Source organism: Lagopus muta, chromosome 3 (genome assembly GCF_023343835.1).
Source record: "Lagopus muta isolate bLagMut1 chromosome 3, bLagMut1 primary, whole genome shotgun sequence".
In the NCBI taxonomy this organism is placed as follows: Eukaryota; Metazoa; Chordata; class Aves; order Galliformes; family Phasianidae; genus Lagopus; species Lagopus muta.
The window spans coordinates 90,919,892-90,933,120 of record NC_064435.1 but is presented as its reverse complement, the minus strand read 5'-3'; the positions used below and the strand labels follow the sequence as shown (position 1 = coordinate 90,933,120).

At 41.8% G+C, this 13,229-nt stretch overlaps 1 protein-coding gene across 2 annotated transcripts in view; it reads left to right on the top strand.

The window, feature by feature from the left end:
* COL15A1 (collagen type XV alpha 1 chain) overlaps positions 1-6,711 on the top strand; it is a 111,020-nt gene extending 104,309 nt beyond the window's left edge. For both annotated transcript variants that reach the window (XM_048940711.1, XM_048940710.1), the window contains 2 exons: positions 2,315-2,430; positions 2,795-6,711. In XM_048940711.1, coding sequence (XP_048796668.1) covers positions 2,315-2,430; positions 2,795-3,011 — 333 coding nt within the window. In that variant the 3' untranslated portion in view covers positions 3,012-6,711. The remainder of the gene's footprint in view (positions 1-2,314; positions 2,431-2,794) is intronic.
* Positions 6,712-13,229: the final 6,518 nt, after the last annotated feature.

The following is a 13,229-nucleotide window of genomic DNA, read 5'->3' as shown; positions in this document are numbered from 1 at the left end:
GTGCTTAGTACTTGCTAGATTATGTTAAGTTCTGTGTGCCCCAAAATCTTGGAAAATAGCAAATCACTCAAGTTTCAACACAAGCTGCATTTTATAAAATTTTGCTTCATATTTTGGAGTCAGGCTCCAAGATGAAAAATGTAATGATGAAGTTACAGGCTCACATTTCCTTTGCATTACCATGGGTTACTTTTTTCAATGTCAGAAAGCATGTGGGAGAAATAAATCTGTGAGAATGGCTTACTTCAGGTAGACTGCTGACAAAGCAACAGCATGGTGCTCCATGTTCTGGATGTGTTTTAGATCAACACAGAAAAGTGCTTTTTTTTTCTTTTTTTTTTTTTGTCTCAAATGTAGTTTTTATGTTCTAATTTCTAGTATGACTACAGAGCACAGTAGACTAAAATGACTATTCTTCTCATTTCTAAAGATAAAAGCAAATTCTATGCTTAGGAGTGATTCTAGATTTACCCCCATGAACCTAGGGAGAAAGACTGAGGAGAAGTCTGCAACATGAATCAAATTGTGATCTCGCATAAACACACATATTCTAAAACTGAGGAAAACAAACCACGTCTTTGCGGTATTGGGTGGCTCCCAGAGAAGAACAGACAAATAAACCAAAAGAAATAACTCATGATGATTGGAAATGCGGAATAGATGAATATGGGTGACTATCTACCTCCTCCAAGGGACCAAATTCTCTTCACAGGAAAGTTTGCTGCCTCCCTGGGGTTCAGATCAGGGATGGTAAACAGAAGGATTATCAGCAGCCTTCATATCATTACCCATTTCTCATGTTTCATGTGGATACCGACAATGTCAAATCAAGAAGCCAGAGTGTATCAAAAGAGATTTCAGGGCCCTGGGAGGTGGCTAAAGGACTCAGGAAGAAAGATAAATGTATTCCTCAATTGTCCCATTAATGGGGAGAGACTGGAAAAGAAACAGGCAAGTGCAGGTCATCCGTGCCGGGCTCCAAGAATGATGGCTCCAACAGAATTTTGGATTTCATTGTCACGAAACACACTTGCTGTCTTTTGCTGAGGCCTGATGGAATAAACCTCTTAAAGGGGGAAACATCTGTTGGCCCCAAACGTGGCAAGACTGACTGAGAGAGCTTTAAACTAGGATCAGTGAGGGAAGAGGAAACCATTAGGAACACTGAGGTCAAGCCAAGAGATGGTACATAACTGTGTGAGGGTGGCAAGGTTAATGGAGGCATCTATGCCACTCCAGGGAGCGCATGTGAAATGCTTGTATACCAGTGCATGCAGTATGAGGAATAAAAGGGATGAACCAAGGGCGCAACAGCTCTTGAAGAAGTATGCAACAGCAGAAGAAATTGAGCAGAGGAGGTGGACGACCAGCATGGCTAAGCAAGTACCTGCAGCTTGAACTGAGGGAAAAGAGAGACATGTACAGGAAGTGGAAGCAGGGTTGTGTAGCCTGGAAAGAAAATAGAGATGTTGTCTGCACGTATAGAAGTAAGATCAGGAAAGCCAAGGCACAGATAGAGTTGAACTTGGAGATGGATGTGAAAAATAACAAGAAGGGGTTCTACAGGTACATAAGCAGGAGGAGACAGATCAAGGAGAGTGTTCCCCCTCTTACAAATGAGGGCAGAGTATTGGCTTCCTCAGACATGGAAAAAGCTGGGGTGCTCAATAAGTGCTTTGCCTCAGCCTGACTGGTGGTCAGGCTCCTTCCCATGTCTGCCAGGACCCTGAAGGTGTGGGTGAGAGGAGCAGATTCCTTCTTACTGTAACAATAGAAAAAGTGTGAGACCTCCTCATGAAAATGAGTGTATTTAAGTCCGTGGGGCTGGATGATATCCATACTAGCATTCTGAAAGAGATGGCTGATGTGGTTGTTGAGCTCCTCTCCATCATATTTGAAAAATCATGGCTGTCTGGTAAAGTCCCCAGTGACTGGAAAAAGGAGCCCTCCTGGATTTGTTGTTTGAGAATAGAGAAGGCCCTGTGGGAGATGTGATGGTAGGTGGCTGGCTTGGTCACAGTGATAATGAAATAGTCGAGTTCAAAATTTTTCAATCAAGCTGAACATCTGGAGTGACAATAGGGCAGAAATGAAACTATAAGGCAAAGGTGTGGATCAGAGAGGTCTTTGCACACAGATGATAGATGAGTTCATTCAGGAGCAACATGCAGAATCTGAGATGTGAAAGCTAGAATACAAAATGTTTTTAAAAGAAAATAAGATTTTAGATTTACAGAGGAGTCTTATAAAAATGAGGTGTGATGCAGTTTTCAGATTTATTTTGTTTGTAAAAATTGCACTGAAATTTTAACAGGGAGAAACACTTTTCAACAACTGGGAATCTATATTTAATGGAAATGGTGGACAATTCAACATTCACGTTCCAATATACTCCTTTGATGGTAGGAACGTCATGACAGATCCATTCTGGTGAGTTTATATTACTATCTTTTAAATTTTACGTCACATTTATTTTTACCAGATAGTACGAGTGGCAATACATTGAGTTACTTGAAATGTGGTAAAAAATTCTCCCTTTTCTTCTGCAATCTTTCTTCTCCATTTCAGACAGGCTACAACTGAGATATCAGATTGTGTTCTCCTTTTCCTCCTTTGCATTCTGTCTTCATCTTTTCACACTCACTCTTTGCTTCAAGCAGAAGGAGAATAAAAAATAATGGTTACATAGTATGAATAGAACAAGGTCACTATATGTAGGCATGCAGTTAAATTAAAATATGTGCATATTAAAATTGATTTTTTCAGCAAATAACTTTTTAAAATCACTTTTCAGGCCTCAAAAAATAATATGGCATGGTTCAACTACAAATGGGATCCGAATGGTCAGCAACTACTGTGAAGCCTGGCACACAGCTGATTTGGCAGCTATGGGACAAGCATCACCACTGAAAATGGGAAAACTTCTTGATCAGAAAGCATATAGCTGTAATAATCAGTTTATTGTTCTCTGTATTGAAAACAGTTTTGTATCTGATCCCCAGGGAAAATAACTCATCTGTTGCACATAATATTCTATGTTATGACAGAAAAAGCTGACACAGAAGTTTCATTTCCAATGATGTAAATATTTTATTTTTTGTAATTGCACATTTCAGGAAAAAATAGCCAAAGAAAACATACCTCAACACAAACCATATTCCAGTTGGGTGGAACATTCAGTGTTCATGAGGCACACTTAAAGCTTTTCTTTCCACTCAACCTTCATATGGTTCAAGGTATGCCAACATTTCTCTCACAGCCTCTTGTCTTTCTGAGTTGAAGATTCGTGAAGGTCACTAGTCAAGTGTGGGCTACAAGGAAGATTCAGTAGCCTGCCTTCATGGCTGCTGTTTCTTTGCAGTTAAGTCTTCTTTTCACTTGTATAGATTTTGAATATCCGAGGCACTATTCAAATATATCATAGAATGGCTTGAATTGGAAGCGACTTCACATGGGCATGCTTGTCAACCACTAGATCGGGTTGCCCAGGGACCCAATCAACCTGGCCTTCATCACTTCCAGGGAGTGGAAGTCAACACTTCCATTCCACAGCTTCTCTGGGCAAGCTGTTCCAGTGCCTCACCACCCTCTCATTAATAATAACAATAATCCTTTTAATATCTAATCCAAATCTCCTTTATTTTAGTCATTCCCTTTTGCTCTATCACTACCTAACCAAGTATAAAGTTGTTCTCCCTTCTGATTATAAGCTACTTTTAAGCACTGGAAAGCCACCATAAGGTTTACCCTGAGCCTTCTGTTCTCCAGGCTGAATAAGCAAGGCTCCTTCAACCTTTCTTCATTGGAGAGGTGCTCCAGCTCCCTGATCATCTTTGTGACTCTCCTCTGGACCTACTCCAACTGCTCTGCATCTTTCTTGAGCTGGGGATGCCAGACCTGGAGGCAGTATTCCATGTGGGACCTCACAATGGAAGAGTAGAAGGGAACAATCTCCTCTCCCACCCTGCTGGCCATCCTTCTTTTGATGCAGCCCAGGCTGCAAGAACATACTGCTGGCTCATTTCAAGCTTTTTGGCCATGAGGGCCGCTAATCCTTCTCTGCAGGGCTGCTTTCAATGAGTTCTTCTCCCAGTCTGTACTCATATCTAGGACTGTCCCAACCCAAGTAGAATACCTTGCACTTCTCCTCACTGAATCTCACTAGGTTCATGTGGGCCTACTTCTTGAGCTTGTTAAGGTCCTTTTGGATGGTATCCCTTTCGGTTTCATGCCATCCTCAAAACTTGCTGAGGGTGCACTTGATCTCACTGTACATCTTTGATAAAGATGTTGAAGGGCACCAGTCTCAACTTGGACTGCTGAGGACACCACTCATCACAGGCCTCCACCTGGACACAGAGCTGCTGAATGCAATCCTCTGACTGTGATCATCCAGCCAATTCTTTATTCACCAAATAATCCACTCTTCAAATCCTTATCTCTCCAAGTTAGAGATAAGGATGTGGTCTTGCAGAAACCAAGGTACATGACACCAGTTGCTCTTCCTTTGTCCTCTGATGCCATTGCTCCTTCCTAGATGGCCAGATTGATCAAGCACAATCTGCCCTTGGTGAAGCCATGCCAGCTGTCTCAGATCACATCCTCATCTTGCATGTGCCTTAACATACTTCCAAGGACCATCTGTTTCATGATATTCCCTGGCACTGAGGTGAGGCTCACTGGCCTGTAGTTTCGTTTTTCCTTTAAAAAGGGTGTTTCCCTTTTCCAAATCACCAAGGACTTTACTTGACAGCCATGACTTTCTGAATATGATGCAGGCTTTGCAACCACATCAGACAGTTCCTTCAGGACCTTGGGTTGCATGTCATCAGGCCCCATTGACTTGTTGTACACATTCAGTATCAAGTGGTCTTGAACTTGCTCTTCTCTTATTTTGTTCCTCCTACTCCCACCTAAAGGTTCCAGGACTTGAGAGATTTGGGAAGCCTGACTGTCAGTGAAGACTGATGCAAAGAACTTCTTGAGTACTTGACCTTCTTCATGCTTTTTGTAGCCAGTTCTTATTTCTGATTTATCAGAGAGGGTACATTCTCTTTGGCCTGTGTCTTCTGACCAATATACCTGTAGAATTTCTTCTTGTTATTCTTTGCATCCCTCGTCAACTTCAGTTCCATGTGTGCCTTGGCTTTCCTGATCCCATCTCTGCACATTCAGACAGCATCCCTGTATTCACAGGCAATATGTCCCTGCTTCCACTGCTTGTACTTTTCCTTCTTATTCATCAGTTTGACTTGCAGGTCCTTGTTTAGCTTTGCTGGTTTCCTGCCTCCTCTGTTTGATACATGTTTATATACATACTGCCCCATGTGTACTGAGCAAATAAGAGGATGCTGTTAAATTTTACAGGGATGGACTCCTCAAAAAGCTTTAAGAACAAAGGGGCTTGACTCTTTGGAGTCTCAATGGAGACTCAATACTAATACCTAAATACCTAACTTCCAAAATATTTCACAGATTTCATCCTGGTGCTTACACATGAATTTAGCAACCTGACATCTTACTTCTACTTTTTTCATCATAGATTCTAGACATAATGTTTTATGCAGCAGGACTGAACCTAGACAAAATGTGGTCCTTATTTTGGTGCTATTGTTGTCAGGAAATCTGGAGCAATGTTAATAGAAAACATCCTGTTTTAACTGGCAGAAATGTGCACATAAATGCAGATAAACAAGCCATCTGACCTTTATTTATTTAATTTAGTGTTAGAGGAAGTCATTTCCTGTTGTGCCTAACATGGCTGAATGAAAAATATCTGTCATGATCTCTCTACAATAGGTTCTACGCACTGTTATCTTACTATGTTATACATAATTTTCCTTCTACTCAATTTGCTCCTCTGGCATTCAGACAGTGAAAGATTAATATAAAATCACAGCATCAGTGACAGGAACAGCCATTAAATGTTATTATTCCTCACAAGCATTATCACCATAATATCTTAAGTCTCTTGCCTAAATATTTGCCTACTATGTACATTAAAAAAAAGCATTTACTTGTTTTGTTTATCTGGCAGTAACTATGGTAATCAAGCATCACATTATCATTTTTAAAGATTTAACCTGGAGATTAGGATGGAAACACCAAATTGCTGACAAACAGACTACTAAATTATTAGACAGCTACATTCAGAAGACAAGAGAAGCCAAATCATATTTACTATACTAAACTGATCTAATTATTATGTAACAGAAAAATGTGAAATCCAGCCTTATTCCTTTAATTTACTATAAAAGCATATAAAATCAGCTGAATCATATCTTCTTTTTTCTTTGAAAAGACAATATTTCATTATTACATGTTAATGAGACAAAAAAAAGTTTATATTACACCTTAAATGTATGCATAACAACTAATTTCATTCATTTATAGTCTATCTCTTCCCCTAAAATGCTGAGCATTCTTGAGAAATGGAAAATTCCTTCAGTTTGAAAACTTGGAAGATGTACAGAAGGGTTTGATTCTGAGTCAAGGAGGAAAATAAATTGTTTTCCAAGCAGATCTCAGCTTCTCCAAGTCAGGATAGTGAGTATTTATGATTGCAGCCAGTAATTATTACTAATTAATAATTACCCTAACCCAAGCCCTAACTCTAACCCTACCCCCGATAGTTAAAGTCAGTTCTTATGCTTCCACTCAACTTGAGCCAACAGTCATAGGGAGTTGGGTATTCCTTGCCTAGAACTGTAATTGTGTGTGTATGTGGGAGGTGTATGGCGGGGGGGGGGGGGGGGGGGGGGGAGGAGGTAAGAGATGAAATCACAGAGAAGTGCCTAAAGGAGGAGGTCCCCAGAATAAATACATGCTGAATTCTGCTTCCATCAGTCATTCATGGAACTAATTTCTCTCTGTATCCCGGATAGCTAATAGAGCTTAGCAGGGAACTGAGATAGTCAGACACCATCAGTGAGGTGCTAGGGAAGCCTTAACAGTTGCTTCCCCCCTCTAACATTAATGGACAGGCTATAAGAATCTACTGTACATTCTTCAACTTAATACATGAACTTAATGCATGAACTGTGTATTACCCATGCTGTCCCAATGCCAAGTACACTCACTGTGTTTAAATGCCTGCTAGGCAGCTAGCTGGAATCAATAGGAGAGACCTGTTAGGAAGCTGAGGTTTCTCTTCAAAAAATCTGTCTCTGTCACTGCAACCAGAGCCAATGAGGTTGTTTATGCTTCCTGGTATAACCACAGAGAAATAGTAATGTTTCTCAAGTGTATGACAGACAAATTTGACCCAGCACTTAAAAATAAATTAGTTTCTATTAAAACTGAGTACCCTTGAAGTTCAACACAAAGGTGAAGAACACTTGAAGATTTGCTAATTCTGGTAAGCAACTGTGTTTAAAGCAAATGAATATATCATCAAGACTAGCACCAGAGCCCTACTGAAAGGTGTAATGGCTTTGTTGCTATTGGCATCCCACACCATAACATTAAGCAGTGCACTGGGAGTTAAAGAGTCAGCGCTGCAGCTCTGGTCTTGGAAGAGAAAGAACAAACTACAGCTTCCAGAAGACTTCATTGTTCCGTTTCTGTTTTCCATTCAGCAGGAAAAGATAAAACTAACTGGGAGCCATGAGACTGCTCTTTTTCTGCCAGTCTCTGCAGTGTATGCTTCCTAGCCATCTCACCTACAGCATTAGAGTAAGGCCTTCAGTTTTAGATGCTTTCTCTGTCATTTATTTGATTTATTAGTTTCAATTCCAATTATGTTGTATTATATTGTGTTATCTTGCATTCCTCTATCATATTTAGTAAATTAGTTTTCTCCCTTAGCTCACTTGCTGCTGACATTCCATAGTCCTGTTCTGGCCCACTTTGTTAGAGGAGGTATCAGGAGACCTTATGACCTATTGAGTTTAAGGACCTTTTCTATAGAATGTCACAAAACATGACATGTCATCTCTGATCAGTAGAGCACTGCTTTGCCTGGATGAACTACAGTGAGATGAGCAGTTTCTCCTTCGATTGCTACAATATGCAAGCCAAAGCTGTGAGTTTTTGAAGTGCAACACACACATTTCAAAGGATTGACATCTAACAGAATTAGCCTAGATGCAGTCCAAGAGCATGTGGTTTTGTTTTTGAGCTATGTATTCAACTGGGGAAAAAAAAAAAAGAATGTGTTGCAGTGTGCTGTTCTTCAAGGATACTGCAGATATTCTGCTTCTGTACCTCGGTTTAGGTAGTTTTCCAAGTTTTGCTTTTTTCTCCCGTCTGCCCAGAGAAGAGAACCTGTCTCCTAGATTTTAAAGGAATTGGATGACAGAATTTCAATTTCACTTTGGAGTTCAAATATCACAGTTAATGGTAAGCACATATCTTATTAAAAACAAAACAAAACAAACAACAACAAAAAAACCCACATCTGTTTAGGGTTTGGCTGTTACTTGATGGTCAGATATCTAGTTAGAGCCTATGTTATAACAGTTCCCCTCTGCTGCCTGTCCATAATGCTTCTGCAGCAATTGGCTAGAGACAGATATATTTCCAGATGAGCAATCATTTTCCAACTCAGCTTTCATCTGAATTTAGCCCTCCCTTTGTTAACCTGCCTGAGGGTCAATACTTGTTCACTTAAAAGGTCTATTTTGTAACTTAGTGCAGATTCCACTGTTACCAGTGGTTCCGACCTTTTACTTGCCAGATCCTCTTCTGTTTTATTTGTAACTAAAAACAAAACAGAAAACCTGTTCTACTCATAAGTAATGGTCATGGTCATGTGTATACAGCCTAACTTGAAAGTGCGCCCAAAGTGGATGGCTCAGCTCTGGCTGTACTAGTCTTTGCCAGGGGGAGAGAAAACTGTAAGTCAGAACACATCTTCATCCTCTATGGGCAGGAGAGAAATTGAATGAGACTTTTTATCCTTTATCCCATCTTGTGATTGACCTCTTTTCTTCAATTCTTCTCCTACCATTTATTTTTATCTAAAGCTGCTGTTGTTCTTCCACAGAAAAGCTCAACACCTTTCAGAGCTGTCAGCTGCAGTGGTACAGCATGCTGCACACAAAGGTTCTACCTTTCACGTTACATCTGCTGCGTCCTATTTTACACAGCACCCCCCTGAAGACCAACTTCAATTTGTATGCATTTTGCTGGGTGTGCAGAAATAGCTTGATAAGGAGTTTAGAGAGGTCCAACAAGGAACAACTCCTTCTGTTCCCCTTACAAAGAAATGAATGTATGAATTCCTGTATGCTCTTGCAAAGTACTGTATCACTTTCAAGCTCAGTGCACATAATAGACAACACAAGCTGTGGGAATTTCTATGTGAGAAGTGAGTTCATCATCATGCCTTAGCACTGATCAGGAGTAATATTATAATCTGTTCTCTTGAGCTGGTCTCAGGACCAGAATTAGTGATGGTTTCACAGAAAAGAGTGTGATAGCCCTGCCTGACCTTAGAAGAAGGACAAGATCACAAGCAAGTTCAATTCAAGCCAAGCTGATGACAATAATGCTTCTTCAGAAAAGGTGTTTTGCATCCTGCTCTGCAGAACAACAAGTGTGTTCATAAGAACGGCAGAAACACCTGTATACAACTATGTTTCTCCACTGGTTGGTACTGCTACCACCCCTCAGTAGTTTTGTTCAGCCTTGTCTCTAAACATTCACGAGGATCCCTAACGTGTTAATCATGTAAACCTCAGAAAAACAGTTCATTGATGTTTAGCTCTGCTTTAGTTTTGTATTTTAACTTTTCAGGCCACAAGGTCTTAACTGAAGCTAATTCAGTCTCTGAGGCTACATTCATACTAGAAAATTATCAGAGCCAGGGTACAAGCATTAGCACAAATGGCATTGCTGATTGCTGAATTACTCCCTGGCATGGTTCTGGCTCATGTCACTGGATTTGCGGTATGTAGCTGGGGACAATATGTTCCAATCACTACTCTGGGAACAAAAAGGTTTAATTACACTAACAGGTACTTAACCATTGTGTCTGGCTTCAGGGCTAACTGGAGTTTTCACTCAACAAAAAGCCTGCAGTGAACATACTTATTCATGGGACAAACAGCAATACCTGCTTATGTAAGTTTCAGACCTGTGAGAAATAAAGGGTCCTGTTATGGAGATACAACTGATAACTACTACCAAGTTGTACAAGACTAACAAACAATGCAACATATTTACCCACGTCCTTTATTCCAGCTCCTGCTGGATCAGGTAGCATGTTAATGCATGTGCACGTTGGGTTTAATCACAGATTACTTCATAGAACAATTTTTGTACTATTTTCTATTATTTGGCCCTTTTAAAAACTAGTTATATTTTAATGTTCTACGTAGATCCTTAGTGTTTTGGGGTGTTTGGTTTTTTTTTGCATTACAGAGCCTTTCATATAATCTTAACTATTTCACTTTCCACCTTAATAATTCTTGACAGAAATGAAACTAGTACTATCTCCCTGTGGGTGCTGTTTATTTTGCATAGCATGTCTACATACCACATACTAGTAGAGGCAAAAAATAATCCTGTGTTTAATTTGCAGATATTCCCTGTATAACTACTTGATTTACTCAATTCAGTAAGCAAGTCTTAAAATTAGGTTTAACAACTTTGGATGACCTGAACAGATCAATCCCAATGGAGCCATCCTGATCGTTTAAATTTCTCAAGCTTTCGTTTGTATTTTGCTTTTTTTTTTCCTAACTGCTCCAATCTTGTACAGCAAAAAGGTCCTACCTAGACCACCTTCACTGCGCTAGAGGCAGTGATGCTCATACAAAGGAATCGGAACACAAATAATATAAAAGGCTAGCTGGGTACAGAAGTAATAGTGGAAGAAAGATGACAGAAGAACACAGGGATCAATCTAACAAGAAAAAGAGGGACTGATCTTCATGGTCAGTGACCTTCCCACACGAACAAGATCTGATCCTCTACCAGAACTCTTGTAAGGTCAAGAGGCCCTTGGCAGGAAAAGGAGCTATTACTATTTTTCTATATCCACAAATTGAACTTGGGTAGCTTCATAGTTGCTGCTTCGGCCCTGGGCTTACTTTGGCTCTTCAGTCTGACACGGTACCCAAGGTTACAGCTGGTTAGCTAAGAATCAGGACAGAGTGTGACTTGACTGCAGATATTTCATGGGTATAGGTCTTTACATAGTGTGTGTTATGAAAGAACAGTAAGGCCTGTTGAAAATAATTTGCGCTGGGAGTGATCATCACTTGAAAGTGACGTGAAACCATCTTGGTGAGCTGTCAAATGCAAGCTATTGACCTAGCCAAACATTGCTCAGGATGCCAATTCACTGTTTTCCCTAAGACTGAACTAGAAGACCTGAAAGAGATCCTTCACTTACTCATTGTTTCCTGTTCCGTTTTCGTTCAGAAAGACTTTTTGTGGTCCACACGTAATTCAGATGGCCTGTGGTAACAAAGCCAATAGTGGGTGCTTTTCCAAGTATAACATAACTTCCTTAAGCTATAGTTTTAGTGTTTTATGATTTTAAAAGATGCCTCAGTATTTCTTACTGCTGCTAGCATATTACTAGGATTAATCCCTTGCACATTTCTATATATGGATAACTAAGAACATGCTTGCGTGGTGATGTCAACTTCAGTAACTCCTTACAGCATGCGTTTGTATTGAATCCAGATGTTCAGTCTAACATACTGTCACTGAAACAGTATTTGAGAGAGAAAAATCAAGTAGGTTCTGTTTGTATGTAATAGTGATCATTGCTGGGAAAGGGAAAAAGACTGAATTAACAATTACTTAGTTCACTTTGAACCATTACATTATCAGGATTTTTATCCAGGTGAACTGTACTGCAGGAGAAATAAGACTTTTTACAATGGATCTGTTGGCAGAACAACTGCAAATAGGAAGGAGAAAGCAGATTGCTGTGATGTGGAATTGAGCGTGGTTCTGAAGAGTGTGTAAGTTTTTGTCCAGAACACTGAACTGGCAAGTCACCACCTGGCAGAGACAGTACATAAAGCTTGCAAAAATTTGTCAAAAACAGTGACTACAGGAAGCAAGTAAAAAAGCACCTGTGACCTGTGTTGGCTCGTCCTATGTTACACAGCAAGAGAGCCTAGCAACAAAGGTAGTATAAAAACTTCTATTGAATTGTGAGACCTTGCAATGATTCGGGATCTGAACACAAAAGCTGGGTGCAGGGGCCAGGGCACCAAGGAGGCAGGAGAAGGTAAACTTCCAGAGGGAGCAGGCAACCACCGAGACAGTGGTTACGTGATCAGAAGAAGGGACAAAGTGGATCTGTCTCTTTTCCCATCACATAATAAATATCCCCAGCTAGTAAAGCTGGGGATAAAAGCAACAACCCCAGGCAGATCCTAGCTGCCACAGCTGTTAACCAGAATTTCAGACAGTTTGTTGGATCACGCAGGTTTGCTTCTGACTCCCAAATTCCTGCACTTACACAGGGTGAGCAAACAGACTGTGAAATAGCGATGGAGCTGCACACAGCCACCAGCACTGCTTTATTTCCACAAAGAAACCATGTGTGCGGGCTCTACTCTAAGACTCCGTCCTTCAGGGAGACCCATGCTTTCCTTCTGAACTGCTAACAGGCCGCAGAACTAGTAGCACAAACAAACGCGAAGCCGTCTCGTAGGTCCGCCAGGTGAGCGGACCAGCGAACGCTGAGCGCTACAGCTGCTCCCGGCTCCACGACGCCGCTCGGGAAAAGCATCACGGCGATGAAGCCTCTCCCAGTTCGCGTCCCACCCGCACTCTGCACAGAGGAATCCCTCACGCGTCGTTGTTGTTTTTTTTTCCCCGCTCTCTTAAAAGAACCCGCGAGCCGCTCAACTCCTGCGCGCATCTCCTTCCGACGGAGTCAACCGCGGCCCCTCGGGAGCCCTGTCCGAGCCGGGAAGGCGCCTCTGTCGCTCGCCTTGGTGGCTTCCAGCCGCTCCTTCTCAGAAAGGCGACGATTCCCGCGGAGGGAGCTGCTCGAGGCTCCGCGTGTGCGGAAAGCTCGCTTCCCGCCGGGAGTTCTCTCCGGCCGAGAGAGAAAGCGAGCGACTGCGGCTCCCGGCTCCGGCCCCACGACGAGTAACCCCGCCCGGCCGCCGGCCTCAGGCAGCGCTTTGCAGCCTCCCGTCGTCGTCGGGGCGCCCCCCGACCGCCGCGAGGGCGGAGCGGGGCGGGGCGGCCAATCAGGGAGCGCCCCCGCAGCGGTTACGCCGGCGGCGCGAGGGGAGGCGCGAGCGCGTCGA